This window comes from Protopterus annectens, chromosome 8.part0 (genome assembly GCF_019279795.1).
Source record: "Protopterus annectens isolate FY-2018-M chromosome 8.part0, PAN1.0, whole genome shotgun sequence".
In the NCBI taxonomy this organism is placed as follows: Eukaryota; Metazoa; Chordata; order Ceratodontiformes; family Protopteridae; genus Protopterus; species Protopterus annectens.
Window position 1 is genome coordinate 58,064,490 of NC_056741.1, and position 22,928 is coordinate 58,087,417.

Sequence of the window (22,928 nt, forward strand, 5' to 3'; positions counted from 1 at the left end):
TGAATGAAACTCCTTAGTTGATTGGGGGGGACAGTGGCTTTGGATAGGCTGTGCCGAACCCATAGACATGCCTATCTTGATTCAATTTTTTAATTTTAGTGTTCTTTTTATTAATATATTGATGGATACTAGAAAAAAAGCAGTTCATAATCGAAAAGGTATCTAGTAAAGTCTATAGTATCTTTAATTGATGAATCCAAGACTGCTGCTTCATCACAGAGGATACCCAAGGACTGCTGGTAGTGTTTGCAAATTAATTCTAACAATTTGGTACCATGTCTATTGAATAATTTTGCAATTCACAATGAAAGGCAAACCCATCCTGTTGTCTCATTGGCTATAACCACAGTCTTAACCCTTTAGGTACTATGCCCTCACCAATGCATTCCTGAAAGTTAGCGATCTCCAGTTGTAGTTTTTTAATCTTGAAAAGCTTTTGATCAAAATCTTGTAATAAATCAGTAATGTCTGGTGATCCATGAGCCGGTTGCTCCACACTCGAGCTGGTAACAGCTATCTGTATTGAAGGTGGTTCCTTTAGCCAAGTAAGCAGATTAGGAGCTCCAATAAGCCCAGAAGTAGGCCTTTTTTCAGCGTTGGAAACATTGGGAGTGGCTAGGTGGCATACATCAATGTTAGTTTAATAGCCACTGCTAATATGGTTTGTAATATTCATTCCAGAGTCTCCGGGCTGAATCTCCGTATTAGCCACAGTATTACCAGATAGATCCAATGAGGTAGGGGTTGGTGTATTACAGGAGATAGATTGAACAGCGGGAAAGCTATCCAGTCTAGAAGTGATAACGTCCACTGTGTGAGTGCTGCTATTAATAAAGTAAGATTTCCGAAATAATTCTGTTGTGGTGAGGGTGTAGAAATAAATGTTTCCAGGTTATCCTCCATGGAAAAAGCGACAACCAAAAAAAATAAAAAAACAGAAAAGATGAGACCAGACAACTATAAAAACCAAAAACACACGGAGGAACAAGGACTTCGCTGTAGATTGGTTTAATGAACTAACATCCAAAAATACAAAGCGCTTTTCGTCTCTTACGGTGAAGAGACTTCTTCAGGCAAAAATCACAAATTCATACCACTTAAATACTACAGCACTACCCTAATTAACACAGATCAATTCCACTATAAAATATTAAAAGCTGAAAAATGAAAACATTAAAATGTGTACGAGTGTCAACACTACATTATGCTAAAACTACACTCTTAAATAAACCTATTAAATAAATATAATTCATTTGCAATATATAATGCCACTTCCCAATATCTAAAGCACAATATCTAAAACACATAGAATTTAATCAGTTGTAAGAATATGTTGAAATAAGTTCAGTTCAAGTACATTCTAAAACAACCTAAAATTAACAGTCCTATAGCACTAAAAAATAAAGAAATAAAAAATGTAGCAATGTTATATAAAATGTGTTATGAAAAATGTGAATGTAGGTGTAAAATTGTATAAATAAATCTATATTATAAATAAGTTTAGACTTATCTTATTATGTTTGGACATCATAATATGGTTTCTAATGTGTTTAGAGTAGCCAGTACATTCAACCCACCCTTACACCCTACAGTGTCACTTTTCAAACGTGCATGCGAATTAGATATTGTTAATTGTTTAAACATGAATGCGTACAACAGGAATGCTTTGAACACTACTAGGGAAGAGAGAGAAGAGCTTACATTACTCAAACATGCTGGCGTGAGAATAATGCAACTGGATAAGGGTGGGGTGGGGTAGTTTTAATGGGTTGTGACGATTATATTCGGCGAATGGAAAGTATTGTATCAACTGAAACTTGTGAAGAAATTTCCAAAAGTGAAATGGACACTGCATTTAATAGAATACATTCATACCTTAATGATATGTTTATAGAAAGTAGAATTGACATGGATATGTTTAATTTTTTGAATATGCTAGCACCCAGACTACCTTTATTATTTGGGATACCAAAGATCCACAAATGCTTAAATGATTCCACAATAAGACCACTTGTGGATGCTAGAAATAGTATCACTTATTCTTGTGCTAAGGTAGTCTATTACATTTGAAAAAAATGTCATGAGTGAAAAACAAATTTGTACAGATTTGTGGACCTTCCTATCTAATATCAATGAATTAGAATTCACTAATTGTAATTTTTTTTAACAGTCGATGTGAAAGATCTATATTCTTCCACACCTCAAACGCAAGGTATTGAATGGGTGAAAAATGTATTGTGTGTCAAAAAGCCCCCAATTCAGAGATTTCTTTGGTAGAAGAATTATTGGACTTCATTTTGAGTTCTAATTTCATTACATTCAAAGGTAAACATTATTTGCAAAAAATTGGGGTAGCAATGGGTTCCCCATGTGGCACCAGTTTTGCAAATCTTGTCATGGCCCACTGGGAACATGAGTACATACATGAAGTGACTCATATCAAGCCAAATTCAGTTTTACACACGCTATCTGGATGATATTTTCATGTTAATTCATGGAGATGAAACAGAGGGTAGACTGTTGGTTTCCTATTTCAATAGTACAACTGATTTTTTATCTTTTACTTATGTTTTCAATCACAGTCAGATATCTTATTTAGATGCACATCTAAGGAAAGATATGGAAAGGTGCTGTTACACAGCAAGTATACTCCCGTAAGGAAACCTATTGCAACAATTGCCTCCATTTTAGCAGTTGCCACCCCACTCATCAAAGATCATCAGTGGTAAAAAGAGAAATTAGTAAGAGCTGCTCGTATGGTTTCCAAAGAAGATGAGTTTAAATATGAATGTAACAACTTGGAATCCAGGTTTCTTAACCGGGGATCCCCTCAGACCTTTCTGAATCCCCTGATGGAGGAGGTTACAACTAAAAGGACATTAGGGGTTTACAAGCCAATTTTACTTGTTAGGACAAATATCAACCCTATAGGGAATGGAACATCGAATTTAAGTAATACACTGGATATACCAGTCAGTGATTTAAGTTTAGCCTTTATTATGCTGTTTAGCATAGATAGTTTCGCTATCAGAAATATTTTATCCAAGAATTGGGAATAAATTATTAGTGGTCATACTATCCAAGAACTTTTTAATGAGCCACCTAGACTTGTGTTTAAATGTAAGAATTTAAAGAACATTTTAGAATGTAAAAGTATTCAGTTATCACCCGAGAGAATTAAGGGCATGTTTATGTGCAGATACTGTGTACACATGACAACAGGAACTTCTTTTAGTACAAGGGAACGAACTTGTACAACTAAATATAGATTAAATTGTCAATCCAAGGGTGTGATTTACTTGGCCCAGTGCCAAAACCACCCCTCTTACTATACTGGCAAGACAGATAGGAAAGTAAGAGAGGTGGTGTACGAACATTTATATTACATCAAGAATCATAAGTTAGAACGCACTTGCAAGACACATTAATGATTACCCAGATCATACTTTTAAATTCAGGGCTATTGATAGTATCAAATGCGATGGTAGGGGTGGCCTGGAATCTTTGCTGCTTGAAAAATTGGAACTATGTTGGCAGCTGCGTACTAGGGCATGTCAGTCGCTCGGGTTAAATGAAGTTTATTCCATCACCTGCATTCTCAAATTGAAGAATTTGATGAGATAAGTCTAAACTTATTTTTAATATAGATTTATACAATTTTACACCTACATTCACTTACATTTTTCATAATGCATTTTATATAACATTCCTACATTTTTTTTTTATTTTTTTACTGCTATAGGACTGTTAATTTTACGTCATTTTAGAATGTACTTGAACTTATTTCAACATATTCTTACAACTGATTAAATTATATGTGTTTTAGATATTGGGAAGTGGCATTATATACTGCAAATAAATTATATTTATTTAATAAGTTTAAGTGTGTAGTTTTAGCATAATGTAGTGTTGCCACGTACACATTTTAATATTTTCATTTTTCAGCTTTTAATATTTTATTACAGTGGAATTGATCTGTGTTGTGTTAATTAGGGGAGTGGTGTAGTATTTAAGTGGTATGAATTTATGTGCAATTTTGCCTGAAGTCGTCTCTTCACAGTAAAAGACTAAAAGCGCTTTGTATTTTTGGATGTTGGTTCATTAAACCAATCTACAGCGAAGTCTTGGTTCCTCCGTGTGTTTTTGGTTTTTATAGTTGTCTGGTCTCATCTTTCCCAATTTGAATTTGCTCAGTGATATCAATGGTAAACTTAAAAAGTTAGAGTGATATTGTGGAACAGAAAACTGGCAAAATCAGAGATATCTGTGACTATAGTGGAGGCTGGGCCTTCTTGTGGAAGACCAAAGAAAGCTCTAAAAATGGGGACTACCTCAACGTCAGAAGGCAGATTTCAAAAAGACCGCTGCAGTCTCCTTTGTTTCCTCTGAGGGTACGTCATTCACTACAGATTTGGAAACTGAATCTAGGTCTTTACCTTCATTTCCACTGGCTCAGCAGCCTGGAAATATATCAACAGCATTTTCGTCAGCAACAGAGGAAGACAGAAATTTTAACCAAAAAAGAGGGAATACGACTTCTACATCAGCAGGTGGACACTTTAAATGCAGTAGGTGGCAATAATGTTATTGTCACCAATAAGGCATCACTGGTTAATTTGTCTAGTTGCCATTTAACTAATGAACAACAAGGTATTAAACTTGGGGCTAAAATTTGTTTCTACTGTATTGGTTTCTTGGCATATTAATGAACAGGGTTTATTTAAAAAATTGTCACATAAATTGAAGTGTTGCTTTGAGGTGAATAACTATGATGCTGATATATTTTATTCCTGCGAATCTGAAAAGGTTTGGGATAATGAGATGGATGTTAACACAAATTATAATGCATATTGTTTACATAATACATCTAATATTAAAATATAAAAGCAATTTTATACCTAGGAATTTTATGGCTATGCTTCTCTTCTCTGTGGAATAGGTGTATAATGAATTTAGGTAGAATAATCATCGGTTTGTTAAGGAATGGACAGCATTAATTCAGTTAGTGGACATTAAACCCGTGGACAAGGGTAATAAGATTGCGATTTTACCCTACAAACAATATCTTAAAATGTATAATTCTCATCTACAAGATACCAATGTGTATAAGTTTGTGAATATTGCTATGTACCATGAGGTATTAAACCAATACAAGGCTTTATTAATGAAAAGGACAACGTTTAGGTTATTTAACCAAGGAGGATATTAGTAAAAAGCTGAATATAGATAAATGTAATATGGCTACTTTTTATTGCCTACCGAAACTACATAATGTGGTGGATCCTCCTGGCCGGCCCATAGTGGCGGCAACCAATTATTTTTTACACAACATTGGCATAGTTATACATGAATATTTACTACCCTATGTACACAGACTGGATTCCTACATTAAGGACACCTTCGATTTTCTTAAGATTATGGAAATTAATTGGAACAAGTGTTACTGGGTGACTGGATGTCACTAGTTTGTACATGAATATTAAACACATGAATGGTATTACAGCTTTGCAATCTATTTTGGATGACTGCCCCTTGTCAAATTACATTATGGAATGGGTGGAATTTAGCTTAAAAATAACTTTCTTTCAATTAACATATATCCCATCAGCTACAAGGTACAGCTATGGGGGCACCTATGCCAACCTATTTATGGCTTTATTTGAAAGAAAATATATTTATCAGCATGAAGTCTTTAAAAAACAGTCAAATACTGTAGATACATTGATTATCTTATCTTTGTATGTCAGGATGGCACGTAGAAAGTTCAGGATTTTGAGACAGATTTGCAATGTGATGAATATAATTTATCCTTTGATGGCTTACAGGTTGGTAAAGAGGTAGATTTTTTGGATGTGCACTTAGTAGGCACAGAAACTAATGAAATGTCTACTTCTGTATTTAGAAAGTTTCAGGATGGTGGGAAATTTTTACATGGTTCTAGTTTTCACCTTATGCATTTAATCAATTCTTTACCATATGGGGAATTTTTACGACTACATAGAATTTGTAATAAAAGAGACTTATCCAAGGCACTTTTATCTACCTCGAACATGTTTGAGTAGAGGGTATTCATTGTTTAATATTTTTGAGGCCTTGGACAAAATTTATGATCAATACTATACTACTTCTAATTATAATCATGTGAGAAATACATATGAGAGTAGGAATATAGACTAACAAAACGTATATGTGGTGATGGCATATAATGTTCTTAGTGAACAGACACAACAGGTCAAACATTACTGGAAGTTTCTGTTAAGGGATGAAAAACAAAGAAATTTAACCACCATCCTGTCTTTTCATTTAAGAAAGGGATCAGTTTGGCGGATAAATTGGTAAAATCTTATTTCATAGCCCCTGTAGAGGGTGTTAGAATAAATCCATTGCTAAAGGGGACTTTCCCGGGTGGAGAACGTAATATTTGTGAGGTGATCGTTCAAACATTTGACAAAATTGGAAATAATTTATGTATCAGGGAATTTTCATGTGTTACTGAAGGAATTATATATGCTCTGCACTGTCCATGTAGGTTGGTATACATAGGCAAGACTAAAAGTTTAAATGTCGTGTGCAAGAACATGTTAGAGACATTAAAAAATGTAAAACTAAAACTTCGATTGCTGTCCATTTTAAAGAATGTCACAATAGTGACTATAAATTACTACAGGCTACTGTCTTAGAAACAATGTTTGTAGAATTAGGAGATGAAGAAAGGATAAAAGATCAATTTAAAGAATCTTTATATTAAAATAGAATACTATGATTCCACAGGGTCTTAATTGTGAGATCAACTGGAAGTATTTTAATTGTATAATTGTAATTGATTTTTTAATTGGCATTAATTGTTTCTGGTAGGTAGTTAAGGGGAATGTATTGGAATTGTTTTGTATACTTCTTGAAGACTGTTTGGTAGAAGCGCTAAAGTTAGGAAATAAATTGGATTCTGTTTGCAGTTTCTATGTTGTTCTGGAGATCGTTCTTTGCTGTTTTTTTGTGAAGAGCTTCTTTTGGCTAGATGGTGCTCAGGAAATGTCCTTCCATATGGGCCGCCCAGGGATACAGGTAGCTGGGGACTCTATCCCATCAGTAAGGAATGAACAAAGATTAACATCAGATAAAGAAGTTATGTCTTACCATAACATTCCATCTGTGTTGTTGATTTTCATTCATTCATTACACCCCACCCTCCACCCCCCTCCGGAGGTTCCTGGTTGATCTCATATGCTCATTTTTTCCCATTGTTGTAGGTCTGTTATGACCAGAGGTAGCCTCTACTTTTGTCTATCAACTTGCAAACTCGATCTGAGGTAACAGGGAGCAGAGCATTCTGGGTAGGATCTCAGCCAGAGAGTTTTTGGCTGATGCGAACTTGGTATAAGGTAGTCTCAGTTCCGAAGATGGAACCGATAACCCATCAGCAATGAACAAAGATAAACACAGATGGAACGTTCTATGCCAAGACAATTTCGTTTTATGGACCTTATTCTCCAGAAAATGGGCTATACTTGCCCAGCCAGACTCTAACCAGTTAACAAATGTAAATAAATAAAAAAATACATCATTCCCTTTGGTAAAAACAATGCCCTTAACACTATCAAATTAACAATAGCCTGTGTACCTACGAAGTGGTGAGAGATCTGGGATCACAAGTAGACTGAAACCTTAACTTTGACCACTATGTCTCTACTGTAGTACGGGAGGCTTTCTATGTAGAACACTTAATTAGCAAAGGCATCACCTCTAGAGCAAAGGAGGTTATAACCCCTCTGTACTAATCATGGACCTAATTAGTGAATGAGTACAAGGCCCCTTTCGACATGTACCATACAAAGCACCTGCAGCAATTAGAGAGACCTCGGAAGTTTGTAAGAAGATCAAGGGACTCCAGCACATACCTTGCACAGACCAACTAAAGTCCCTGTCACTATACATTATGGTATAGACTTCTTAGGGCAGACTCATGCCTGGCTTACAGAGCAATCTCTGACCCAGAGCCAATGAATTTGCTGCATATCCGTAAAATCAAATGGAACTAGAGCTCCCCGTTCCAGGGACCTAAATATTGCCTGCGACTTTAATAGGACGTGCTGGAGGGACAGATATGTCCCCCAGTAACTGACACATCTTTGGAATAGGCTACCAGTTCATCTGAAGCAAAGCACCTCTAGGAGACATTGTTCAAAAGGAACCTGGACAAGTGGATGGGACACCATAAATTCTTAACAGGGATAACTCAACCCTCCTGGACATGGGCAGTTGTTGCTAAATACATTTCTGGGTATTGACTAGAGCATCTATGGTATTACATTGGCACAAAACATATAGGCTTGAAATGACCTCTGGGTTGATAGCCTAGTAACCTCCTATGATCCTGTGAACCTATAAACTTGTTCACCTCTCAGGCCCCTGCTTACACTTCTCAAAGATACCAGAACTTGTCACAGATTTGGGATGCATGGCTAGCCGTAAAAAGGCCCTTGCAGTCATTAACCTAGTAAATGCCTATGAACATGCGAGGGAGGTGCTAGGGGGCATGCTTTCCTTAACAATTCACTGGTAAATGTAACCAATGAGTGGTCAGAGGAATGGCGGCTACCAAAATGTCTTAATGACTTAAAGGCTAGAAAAACTTTAGCCATCGCCTCATGATCTGCTCCTTATTACCATGGACTCTTGCCCAAGAATACATATAGGATCCTTCTGCAGATGATTGCAGTGAGTTCCTATGGAAGACAAAAGGTATCCATTTTAGAGGGAGCACCTTCCTCTTCTCCCATGACCAGTCTCTGTAGGGCCAAGTTAAAACTTCAGGGTCACATTAAGCCCTTCCAATGTAGTCAAGGCAGCTGACATGAGTGTTGGTTAGAGAATATTTAACTTTGGAATACTACCCACACCTCCAGGTTGGTGGCACAGCATGAAGCATCAGAGACTATCCATGTGCAACTAACAGTGGGTAAAACTGTCTTCCAGTTTATAGCCTGCTACAGACCACCCTCCCAAACCCAGGAACCCCACTCGGCCTTCCTGAGAACACTGGAAAATATGAAGGTCTCTCCAAACACCATTATATTGGGCGAATTCAACTACCCAAACAGACTGGGAGCATTACTCTAGCTCCAACACCCTAGCCCAAAGGTTCCTAGAATTTATAAACTCAAATGCTACGGAACAACTTGTTACCACTCCCACAAGAGGGGAAAACATACTGGACCTGATAATCACCAACATGGTGGCTCTATGCTCCAGACCAGAAGTGTATCCCTCACTGGTAAGATCAGACCATAAACTAATCTCACTGGATAGTCACATCCCGACCCCACCCCCTGCCCAGAAAACCACAGTGAAAAACTTCTCTAAAGCAAATTTCACACTCCTCAAAACCGAGGTGGAATCCTTCAAAGCCCCCGGGCCTGTGGAATACGGCCCAGACCGCAGAATCCTTTACAAATGCATTCTATGAACACCTTCAGGAATGCATGGATCATGCAATCCCAAATAAAATCAAGGACAAATCCTCCAAAGGCAGGCATCCTGTCTGGTGGACCCCAGCCACCCAGCCATAAACAAACTATGCAATAGAAGGAGGAAGCTACTACATGATATAGCAAAATCCCAAAAAGGGAAGGCATCTCTGATCAGTATTAGCAAAAAAACTACGGGCACTCATAAAATCGTCCAAGGCCAGCTTAGAGAAAAATTGCACAGGACACCAAGGATAATCACAAGGCTTTCTTTAGTTATGTTAGGAACCTGGGTGGGAATTCCCAGATATGCTCAGAATTAGTCCAAAATGACAAAAATACCCCGAACCCACAGACATTGCCAACATCCTAGCTGACAGGTTCAGTGCAAACTTCTCCCCCCCCACCAAAAGGGCAAATATCTATCCCAGCAGAGTGCTGCCCCCCTGACATCTCAGATGCTCAGGAAAGAGCCGCCCTCTCCAAAGCAAAACACACAGCATCAATGGGACCAGACGGTGTCCCGGGCTGCGTCCTACATGAACTCCAAGAAGAGCTAAACCCAAACATAAAACTGTTCAATCTCAGCCTTACTACAGGATATGTACCCAAAGAGTGGCGTACAGCAACGGTGGTCCCTCTCCACAAAGGTGGTGCCTCAACGGATCCTGGAAAGTATCACCCCATAAGCTTGACTAGCTTGGTCTGCAAAGCTATGGAAAGGATAATCATGGACCTCATAAATAAAGATATTGGGGACCTACAGACACTGGACCCTACCCAGTTCGGCTTTGTTAAGGGCAGATCCTGCCTCTTAAACCTGGTCGATTTATTTGAAACAGTCACCAAGGCCATTGACGAGGGGAAGGTGGTCCACACAGCCTACCTGGACCTCGCAAAAGCCTTAGATACAATACCCCACTCGGGCATTATAGACAAGCTCAGCAGCTTAAATATAAACCCCTATGTCACTAGATGGGTTGCAAACTGGTTCAAGGACAGAACCCACATGGTTAGAATTGCTGGAGCCATGTCAGACGCCAAACCAGTTACAAGTGGCATCACACAAGGCCCAGTCCTGGGACCTCTCTTGTTTGGTATATATTTCTCGGAGGTACAGGCCAACACGGAAGGACTGTGGCTGACCAAGTTCGCAGATGACTGAAAACTAGGCACCATAATTGACTCTCCAGCCGACACAAGCATCCTACAAAAGGGCCTCATAGAAACAGACAACTGGTGCCAGAGCCATGGCCTCAAGCTAAATGCCAAAAAGTGTATAGTCATCCCCTTTGGCAAAAATAAAGTGCCCACAAATTACCACATAGGTGGTAATCCATTAAGTATGGAAGAAGTAATTAGGGACCTGGGGACCCAAGTTGATAGCAATCTCTCATTTGAAAACAACGTGGCCAAAGTGGTTTGAAAAACATTTTATGTAGCCCACCTAATCATGAAGGGATTCACATCTAGATCAGGGGAGGTCATCGTGCCTCTTTACTCATCCCTCATAAGGCCCATAATTGAGTACAATGCCCCTTTTGGGATGTACCTTACCAGACACCTGCAGCAACTGGAAAGACCCCAAAAGCACCTCACCAAGAGGATCAAAGGGCTCAAACAGATGCCATATGCTGCCTGGTTAAAGAAACTCCAGCTCTACTCACTGGCATACCGCCTGCTCAGAGGCGATCTGCGCCTGACGTATAAAGCCATGTCCAACCCAGAATTAATGGACATGCGGCACCTCAGAAAATCCAAATCCCATCGAGCTACGCGCTCGAGAGACTTGAACCTCAGCACTGAAATAAATAGGACATGCTGGAGGGACAGATTCATAACTCAGAGGCTCCCTTCACTCTGGAATAAAATCCCAGTCCAGGTTAGGCAGAGTCCCTCATTGACTCTCTTCAAGAGGAATCTTGATGAGTGGATGGGAGATCGTAGGTTTACTCCGGGTATCACTTCTGTGTCACCGTTAGACAGAGGCACTGTATACTAACCTCGAAAAAGGGCATAGCAGAATTAATTTAAAATGGGTGGCGAAAGCCAAACACACTCTGGCTAGGCTTATAAATGCCCTAGGGCAGATAGCCTGGTATGAACCTATGAACATAAACCACAAGAATCAACTCAACTGCAAATGGTAAAACGTCTCTTACTGTCTTGGCTACGTTGAGTTAACATGTCGAGGTTACGCAGCAGAAACAGCAATGACAAGGCTAATATGAGAGAGGCAATGAGGGAAGCCAAGTGTTATACTGGTCTATATCACGTGATCAAATCACAATAGCGAACACTTTAAAGAGCGAAAATGCAGCACACCGAAGTGCTTTTCAGTACAGTGAAGAAAAGAATATTTGCCCTTTCCTCACTGTAGTGTGATCTTGGAGTTGGTATATATATATTTAGTTGAGTGCGTGTGTGGAGGGGGCACAGCCTCTCACAATAATGGGTTTGATGTGCTGCATTTTTCGCTCTTTAGAGCATTCGCTATTGTGATCATTCAATCACGCAATATAGACCCATGTTAAACAGCTGACATAGGGCTAAAACATGTGAAACCCTGGTGTCAACAGATATACAAGCTTATGGCTACCATCTATAGCACATCATGGCATACTGGAACAATATACAAGCAAAGGACAGATGCACACACTTTGTTTTAATTGAAAGCAAGTTACCAAACAAGATCTATCAAGATTCTACGAAACACTATATATTATACATCAGGTATTGCTTAACCCAGGCACAAGAGACTGCATTCTTACACTTTACTACAAATGCCATGATCATGTGCTTATTTGTTAGAAAAATGGAAGGTATGAACAGCAGAGAAAATACAGGTTTGCAAAATTAAGCAAATATTTCAGTTTTGCTGCAAAAATGATCATTGTGACTTGCCTCCAGGGGAAGAATAAAAACAAAAACAGGTAATTAAAAAACATCAATAAAGAATTTTCAACTAAGAAAGACTAAAGCATGATCTACTACTACAATGGGCCAGCTATTTTACTTTTTGCAACCCCTTCATCAAGCAGAACCCCCCCCCCCAAAAAAAAAAAAATAATGCAGATGCATTGCAGAGGTTACAGAATCTCTTCCATTGTAGATTACAGATTGGAGTTACTTCTCAGATAACATATATGGTGTTTACTACAGCTACACACAACATGAAAAACATATTTTCAAAATCTAAGCATAAAAATCAAAGAAATACACCCGTACCAGGTTTCAATATATATATATTTTTTGTGACAATGTTATCACTTACTGGCAGGAATCCAATCGCAAATCATCTCCCCTATAACACCGGGGCCATTGTAGTTTAGTCTGTGGTGCCGTGCTGGAAACAAAAGGAAACATACAATTTAAACCAAATTGCATAACTCATTTTAGAGCTTCTAGACAAGATCAGTGCAACACGTTCAAGGCAAGATCAGAAAAGGATTCTGCAGATTAGGCCAGACATGTCCTAGAATAACAGAAATACAGTAGGTCAAACAGAGTTGTACTTAATTCCGCAAAGAATGGCTGAATTTCTGAAGGGATAATTAAAGTTTATGGAATTCAGGATTTATTGAATGCCATTTTTTCAGAAAGACAAAATAGCGAGGTGAGGGGCTATCACTGAAAGCAACATTCAGCAATCAGAAATGTTTTTTTTTTTTTTTTTTTTTTGCAGGGGGCAAGCTCCCTTGCACCCCCATTATGGAGTGACCCTACTAATATATACAGACTCCATGGTCACAACAGTGGAGAAAGCCACTTCCAGAGAATATATGGATTGCCCTCTCAGTGATAAAGCCCACACTGCTATCAAGCAGCAGTCACTGAAAACATTTGCTCCTATGTTATGTAACCATCTTGAGTGCAGTAAAAAGAATATACTAAAGCCCCTGGTATCATATTTACTGCCCCCATTCCTGCCACCACACACCAAAAATGACAGCTTTGTAAACACTGGAACTTGTGTGTTACCATCCAAAGGAAATACATTTTGATAAAAAGTTATGAAGCAGAACTTAAGAATTTCCTCTTCCTGCTTCGGATGCATCAAAATTCTTATTAAATGATTAAAGTTGTGGTTCCTCTCTTTTCTGCACAAACTCAAGACATGGGACTTATCCAAACTATTTAGATTAGAAAGGCTTCAGATGCAGAATACGGATCTCAAGCCAGTACTCAAAAAGATGCAAATATCACAGGTGACCACTCTCACCAAGAACAGGGGTCTACCTAAATAAGAAATTGTCCAAATGCATTGCCACAAATCTGGAAAATAAATTCCCAGTAACACCTCAAATGCACTTTAGTTTCCTATTCTCATTTCCATTAATAATGAAGTTCAGGAAAAAAATAGCATAAGAGTGCAGATTACATGAATTCATTCTTTGCACAGTCTCAGCCCTAATATGTCATGGCATCCATTCTAACAATACCTTATTTCAGGCAGTCTTATCACAGTTGTTCCATTTTATTCACAGGTGAGGCTTTAGCAAGTCCTCTCAAGATCCGGGGTATGAGCTGATGAAAATCAGGCAGGTCCCTTCCACTGTGAAAAACCGCACAAGTCTCCTCTGACATCATCTTGGTCTAACCATCCTCCAAGACGTTTTAAGGGCCAGTGGACCTCAAGAGTTATGTGCTGACCCTCAGCAGTGCAGGTCAGGTTTCCCAAGAGAATGACTTTACTGAACCAAGAGTCAATCTTAATCACAATCCTGATTGTAACCCTGGACTGCAGTTAACAGTTTGACTACACTTGGGGAGCCAGACAGGTCCTGTGGGTTCTCTACATGAGGATCCAGAGTGAAATGTTGGGGCTCACAATAACAAGTCCTGAAATGCCACAAAAGACTAAAAATACAAGAACAGGAAATATTGGTAATCACTTCTTCAAATTTGTTGTCCCTGCACCTCCCAATGTGAGTTAAGGTCCCCACACACCCAAACTTTACCAACTGTGAGATCGCCATACCTCAAGAAGGCAGCAGTCAGAAATGGCAATCTTAGATTTAGTATAATGCAAAGTCCAGATTTTTGGTCTGTTGCCTCACATATTGCAGAACTCTGCATGGAGTTGGAGCAATTCAAATAGTTATCCCCCTAGATGGTCATTAACAGTCAGTATTAGACTGCTTCATTGCAGCACCAGAAAGCTTCTGCTAAAAGATTATGCAGCATTTGCAGTTTAACATTTGGATATTCAATATGGACCAACGCCTTTTCTTGGGTGGTGAAAGCCAGGGTACCTTTTTGGCTAGGCTCATCTAGGCCCCAGAGCCCATAGCCTAGTACCTACCTATGAACCTACTGTCATAGCTTCACTAGGATTTAAATTGGACTAAGCAATAAATTTCAGACCACATTATGTACACAGATTATAAGCATTAAATCTCAGAGCTGCACGAACATACTGGATTTATCTTTTCAAAACCATTATTTTTTGCATTTCAGTGCATTAATATGAAAACAGTTCAAAACAGAGTTACAATACTTTCTAATGCCAAGGAAAAATTCAGAGGGGAAACCAAATCAGCCTACAGTTCAGTCATACCCTTTCCCTAGTGGTAATATAGTAGACACTGACCCAGTAGCAACTACAAATAATTGCCATTTCCAGCCCCTCACATGATCAGACTGGATAGCGGGGTGGACATACAGCTATGCTGCAGCACCTGAAATGAACCCAAAGGAAAGGCCCAGAAAATGCATCAGGCAACCAGGGGGGAGAATGAGAAGCATGTCGAGAAATCTGAGACACAGAGTTACAATTTGAAAGTTTTAATATATTCAACTATAGAAATTTGCATACAATTAATACTTGTAACTTGTTCCATAAGTATTTCACTTACATCCATTCATAGAAAACTGATGACAGATGTATTACTAGAATAAATAATTATTCCCCAGATGCCCTTTTTTGGTGGTGTCATCAGGAAAGCAATTGCAATCACCCCATGTATCCAGGTTTAGCAATTTCAGAACACTTGAGAGTCAAATTTTAGGAAGTTGGTTAACAAACTTCATTTTTACAGTCTGAACAAGGATAAAAATGAACTATCAAATAGATTTGTTAATCATTTGACCCAAAGTATGAAACTGGGCAAGGGAGGTGGGTTTTTACTTATGTGCATATGCAGAGAATTTTCTGGATATTTTAATGGATGAAGCTGCCTACAAAATTACTTCTAAGAATTAAATGAATATTGCTTTTAAAAATGATACATTTTAGATTGAGAAGCTTCATCAAACAATAGCCATTACTAGCATACCAGAATCCCCATACATTGTTTTTCATTGTCACACTAATCCACTTATAACCTATTCCACCCTCTCCAATGCTCACCATTTACCCTCATATCATTACAGGACCAGTACAGGGCCCTGAACTCTTATTAAACCCCTTTTATCAATGATTGCTCTTCAATTTACCCCATCCCATCTGGTGGCAGATGAGGGAATAGAAAAATATCACACTAATATAGCTCTCCAAAAAAAATCCACAATTCTAACCAAACGAGTCTGTTAATGCAAACAGAAAATAGAATCACTCCAAAAAAAGAAAAAAAAAATACTATTTCAACATATCAAGCTGTTTTCACACATTGTTCCACTTCCATTTCCCACAAATATCTAGCGACATACACCGTAGTCCAGGTCCACAACAAAAACTTCACCTCCTTTCCCACCTATCTTGATTTTGTAAGTTGCCCACTTCTAAACCTTCTAGACCTTTGCATTCTTTAACCTAAAGATCAGCAGCATATCCTGTAAGATAGCAGAATTCCATACTTGGGTGGCCAAAAGCTCTTAATAACCTGCAAAACTAGAGTCCCTTTTCTAATTTTTTGGTTAGGACATGGCATGCAGACTCAACACTCATTTCATAAATAGAACTGCAGATCTGATTCAGCATCACCAACAACATTCTCAACTTCCCTTTCTTCCTAAAATTAAACATCTCCTCTTTCGATTTAAAACCAGCGCCAACTGCAACCATAGAAAAATGTCTCGGCGAGCTCAAACCCACCACTCTAGCTACAGCCATTTTTCCTGCCGAATACTTAAAGATGGCACAAAAGTTTTTGCTTACCTAATCAATTAAAAAAAAAACCTCAAATGTAGGAAAGTGCCCCAAAAGTAAATGCACAAGGCAGCCACCAAAAATCCAATCCAAGAGAGCCCTGTAGACCACAAACACATGGAGGAGTACCAAGCAAAACTTTATTAAAAAAATATAAATGATTTAACGAATCAAGTTTTTGACTCTTCCAGCCAGGACTTCATCAGATAATAACCCATACATTCCTTCCTTATATACGTTAAAAATCAATTCAACAATAATTCAATGAATGTATCAGCCCCCAGTAATTAAATCAAACTGTAAATTACTAGTAATCACAAATACAGTCGCCATCAACCACCTTAAAAGAAAAAAAGCTGTAAGGTACAAATAAAGGCTGTCCTCCTTGTCAAATGTATATACTCCAACAAGCGATAACCAAGTTAGCACAAACTTTTATTACGAACCAAGCAAAATAAAAAACAGATTTAGCGCTTTCATCTCCTAAGATGGAGACTTCAATCTGCTATACCATACTTCCATCATTTAAATAGTATTACAATACATTCCATTGGTTGATCAATTAGGAAGCTATTTTAACCCATTAGGGTCCAATAGATTATAATATATAAAGTTCATATTACACTTTGTGATGTAAATGGCTAAATATAAAATAAATGCAGCTCAAATAAACGTTAATTTGTTTCACACAAAGACACCATACTACAGTTATATATATATATATATATATATATATATATATATATATATATACACACACACACACACACAAATGAATTAAATACATTAACAACTCCTAGAATATATAGTATAATTCATAAAATTCATAAATGACCCCCTATTTTTTTAATAAATTATTAAATATAAATTAAATATAAGTCAATCCACAATAATATACAGTGGTATAAAATAGAATTCTTTGTTGCTAAAACCCGCCGGGGGGTAGTATATGTATGGTCTCTTTCGGCTTTTTCCAGTAAGGGGTCGCCACAGCGGAACTCCAGTCTGCTAATGATTGGCAGTAGATTTTTTTACAAAATGCCAAGGTGCCAGCTCGATGCCCAACCTTCAACGAAGGCATGCCCATTTACACACGCATGTCTTTCAAACACTACCAAACCGTGGGGAGGACAAGCACTCTTAAGCCCAGCCGAGAATCGAACGGGAGAACCTCTTGCTGTGAGGTAACAATGCTGCCGCCATACCACTGCGGCATCGGGAGGGTAGTATACATAGATTTATATACATTTTATTTACATTTCTTTGGGTTTAATGAAAGTAACTGTAAAGCTGGTGTAATGGTAATATGATCATTAATACCCGGACTATTGCAGGCATCCAATCTTAGCTGCCATATAATTTCCCGAAATTCCAGGTATTTGTGTGTGAAACAAATTAACATTTATTGATCTGCATTTATTTTATATTCAAAGTTATATTTAGCTGTTTATATCACAAAATGTAATATGAACTTTATATATTATAATCTATTGGACCCAAATGGGTTAAAATAGTTTACTAATTGATCAACCAATGGAATGCATTGTAATAATATTTAAATGATGGAAGTATGGTATAGCAGATGATTCTGATGAAGTCTCCATCTTAGGAGATGAAAGCGCTAAATCCGTTTTCTATTTTGCTTGGTTTGTAATAAAAGTTTGTGCTAACTTGGTTATTGCTTGTAAAAAAAAGATAAAGCTCACTCTCCAAGTGTGCTACTAAAAATATATATAAAAAAATCATTAAAAAAAAAAACATAGGATACAACTTCCTAATACAGTTGTTACATAAAAAAACACGTTCCTAAGCAGATATATAATGCCATCTAGCGGTAGAATGTTCCACATAAAATTCCCGACGACAGTCAGGGTCAGCACTTATAAAATAACATTAAGGTGTTCAAATAAAGCAAAAGAAACTTATTACAAATGAAGAAGTATGCTTAAAAATCATAAAATATGTGGCAAATCACCCTACAGTCTTACAATACTTCAACATTTTTTTTAAAGAAATGTGTACATTCCAATTAAAAATATTGGCGTATAAATATATCTGTATATTAAAAAAAACACTTAAATATAAAGGAAAAAAGTTAATAACCTTAGAAACCAGAACAACAACAATACCCAAAGTCTCAGTGCTCTTCATTTTAAAATAGGGGCCAGGAAAACCTGTTCATTAAGCCCGGGGCTCTGTTGTCTCTGGAATCAATTGCCAACAGACCTCTCTATATTCAGTTCTAGTTTCCCATGGCAACCCCTCTAGGATCCTGGGTTATTTCTTCCAACACAAAGAAACTATAGTTAGCTCTGACAATTCAGGGTATGTTTATACAATGCGTTATTCTTATCCTTGATGTGAACGTCAAAGTGTTTGTAAATTCTTTGAGTTTGTGTGTAGTTTTACCTATATAAAATGCATCACAATTTTTGCACACTTCCAGGTAAACCACCACTATACTATTACAGTTGAATAGGTTTTAGGTGATATGAAGCAGACCTGTGATCATTTGATACAAGTCTTGCTCATTGTTAAATCACAGTTCTTTTGGGACACCTTGCACTCATCCTACATATGTAACATCTGAGAATCCCCTGCCTGTTCATATTAAAAAAATTAGCAATTGATTATGTTCAGCATTCCTGGCTCTGTTCCAGTCCCGCTCTCCCAGGCTAACTATCTTAATCACTGACTCGCTCGTATCTCATGCCTAGTTGCATCTTTTCAGTCACATATACCTCTGTATAGCCCTCCTATCATTTCCTTTAACTACAACTCTGACCACTCAAGAATTTTACACCTTTACATACCCCTCCTAACTAACTCAAACCACCTAAGACTGACCACCTATGACTTTTATGCCTCTACACTCTCACAAAGAATTTCCCCAACACTTGTAACACCTCTCCTCTTCTTCACTATGCACTCCACCTTACCTTTCATTAATTTCACACTAACCCCCATCACTCCAAGCTGTTATATTAGTTACCCCAAGTCTATTTATTGACATTTACTGAGAAGGTGCAGTTGGGTCATTAATATCCATCTTCAGTGAAGGCCTAAAGAGAAATGTTCCAAGTAAAAGAATATAATTTATATGAGAAATAGCATTACCATAAGAAAACAAAAAAATTCACAATAATGATGTGTCATTGGCACAAATCAAATATACAAAATCCAAACAGAAGTTACATAAACAGCATGAATACGACTTTATACATTACATGAATTAAGCAGGATCTTCTAGTTAAAGTTTGAAGGAAGTCAAGGTGATACACAGAGGTATTTATAAGGGGGGGGGATTTACAAGCAGATGTACTGGAAGGTTCTGAAGGCTGCTATATGATGGTGTGTGTGTGTGGGGGGGTAGACAGACAAATAGTGGAAATCAGGAGTAAGAATAGGGATGAGTGAGGTTATTAAGGAAGTAGGGGAGCTCAGCCATGTGATGTACAGGAACAGAGCAAGAACTTTAATAAGAATTCCTTTAACAAGAGGATTACTGGTTTGGATTAGATCCGATAGGTAGGGGGGATTATGGAGTTCAAAGTTTTGAATAGTAATAGCAGCACAGGCTTGGCCTAGAGGATTTATAAGGTTCGTGGATAACATGAAATGAGTTAGTTGCAAATTTTGCAATTTTATTGTAACAAAAGTTTAGCTTTTAGAGATGATTGTAGGTTAAGAGCTCCATACAGGACTAAGAACAGAAGGTATGTATTAGCAAGAGAGGACTTAAAAGATTTATTTAGGCAGTGGTTATACCTATACAGAGCAGTTTCTAGGTTTTTTTTTTTTTTGATGCAGCCTGGAACATGAAGGTCAAATGTGAGATTGTTGTATATTATATGCCTAACAGTTCCGTGGGAGACTATGTCTATCTCAGAGTTGTTTAATGAGAGGGTTTTAAATTATTTTTTTCATCGTTTTGAGATTTAGGGCTCACAAGAGAAATTTGGTTTTCTTCCGGTTAAGTAGAATTTGGGCACTAATGTGCCAAGTCTCTATTGAAGTAAACACTTCCTGGGTAACCTGCTGGAGGTGAAGTAGATAAGTATAGGGTCATCAGCATATGGAACGAGGGAAGCTTGATGGGCAAATGTGTAGAAATTGTTGGTAAAAATGTTAGGGCAGGGACCACGTATGGACACTTGTGGAAAACCTATGGTGTTTGCTGGGTAGTGGGAGACAGAACCTTAATATTTTACAAACTGATACCAATTTGACAGGTAACTATGGAACCAGTTGATTGTGGAAGGTGATAATCCAATGTTGGTTAGTTGTTGCAGGAGATCTGGATGAGAGACAGTGTCAAACAGCTTAGACAGATCTAGGAATAAGACTACGACAAAGATGCCTAAAATCCATAGCTTTAGTGTCCAAGAAGGATAGTACGGCAGAGTTTGTGCTGGGGGGGTAGAAACCATAAGTGGGGGTTAGTTGTTGATTATGAAGGCGGCATTGGAAAAGTATTGTGGGTACATTTTTCAAAGATTTTGGATGAGAGGGGAAGATATTGCAATGGTTTTGAAGGTTGATACTTAAGTAGAGTTGCTGCCTTTGTGTTGGGGAATGACGTGGCATTTTTCCCCAGAGAAACAGAGAACAAAGGTTCATGTGTAAATGTATTGATCTCAACACTTACAGGCTAAACAATGGCACCTGTGCTTATTTTAAGATATTCTGGTGAGAGGTCATCAGTGGAGGTGGAGCACTGCTTCAGCATAAGGAGCATTTTTTTTTTTTTTTTTTTTTTTTTTTTAATAGATGAAGAGACTGGAGTAAGAGGAAAGGAATTTGTATTGAAAATGGTTGTAGTCTGCAAGCTATTGGGATGTTTTTTTTTTGAACAAGGATTTAGCAGGGAGTCAATTGTAACCCATATTCTTTTTGGAATGTGTTTATGGCTGGTTCGTAGGTGTGAACAGCATTGTTTTGTCTTTACCTGTTTTTTTACCCGATTATAAAGTTGCCTAAAAAATGTAGGTTTTTATTTGCCATTCCTTCCAGGCTTTGTCTCCATTTATCATTAGTTTGCTTAGAGAGCTATGAAGAAATGCCTAAATTTGGCTCTTCTTTAGTGCAGGGACAGGCTATTTAGGGTTTGCACTAAAACTTTCATCAGATTCATAAAAGGAACATTTTTAGTGATGACCATTTTGTGTTTTTTAGCATTACACTAAACCAAATGGCTGAAGTTAGGTCATGTAAAACTTAAGAATCATATGTTTCGACTAGCTAGGAGATGCGTCTGTGCATGAAAGCAAGTAGGTGGTCACAGTGTACTTCAGGAAGTACATGTGCTGAAGTACATTTACTAGTGACTGAAACCATTCTCCAGTCAAAGATGGGACTTTTATCATTGGTTTTATTGTACCTTGTTGGGGTTTATTAGTTGTGTGAATAGATTAATGCTAGGGAAGGGGTAATCTAAGATTGGGTTCTGCCAGTCAATGCCATTATGGAGAAAGAAAGCTTATTTAGTAAAGGTGGTGGATACACAAGAGTGTGCTTCTTCGAGTTTGGTTACATCATTACCCACAGTGAAGCAGAGCCCTATAATGCATAAGCTTTTTGTTTTGCTGAAGTTTGGAAAGGTAAGCATTTCAGCATTATGGAATTGTGGGATAGACCTTGCATAGGGTACAAGTATACAAGTGTGAGGGTACAGCAAGGCTATCCCTCCTGCTTTCCTTTGAAGGTGGTCAGCTCTAATGATATTATAGCTTGGGGAAGAGCAAATTTCAGTATCATTTATGCTAGGTTTAAGCACAGTTTCTGTGATGGAAAATATATCTGAGTATACTGGGATATCCATTCTGTTGAACAGATGGAGAGAGTACTTTGGGTGGGCTGATGAAGAGAACGAGAAAGAAGGTTGGGTGAAGTGGGGACAGTGAGTCAGGAAGTGCAATGGATTATCAAGGAGGAAGTAAGGACAGCTATGAAGAGGCTGAAGAAAGAAAAGGCTGTTGGTCCCGATGACATACCTGTGGAATCATGGAGGTGTTTAGGAGAGATGGTACTGGGTTTTTAACCAGCTTGTTTAAAGAAATCTTGGAAAATGAGAGTATGCCTGTGGACCGGAAAAGTTTTTTGGTACTGATTTTTTTAATAAGGGTGATGTGCAGAGCTGTAGTAACTAGGGATAAAAATAATCAGTCACAGCATGACGTTATGGGAAAGAGTAGTGGAAGCTAGGTTAAGGGAGGTGATGATCAGTGAGCAGCAGTATGGTTTCATGCCAGGAAAGAGCACTACAGATGCAAGGTTTGCTCAGAGTGCTGATGGAGAAGTGTAGAGAAGGTCAGGAGGAGTTGCATTGGGTGTTTGTGGACTTACAGAAAGCATATGACAGGGTGCCTACAGCA

At 38.0% G+C, this 22,928-nt stretch overlaps 1 protein-coding gene across 1 annotated transcript in view; it reads right to left on the reverse strand.

Annotated features, from left to right (window-relative positions):
- The window catches only part of LOC122808140, a 524,042-nt gene that overhangs the window by 259,021 nt on the left and 242,093 nt on the right, over window positions 1-22,928 (reverse strand). The window contains exon 8 of the mRNA XM_044079110.1: window positions 12,739-12,810. Within this exon, the coding sequence (XP_043935045.1) occupies window positions 12,739-12,810 (72 nt within the window). The remainder of the gene's footprint in view (window positions 1-12,738; window positions 12,811-22,928) is intronic.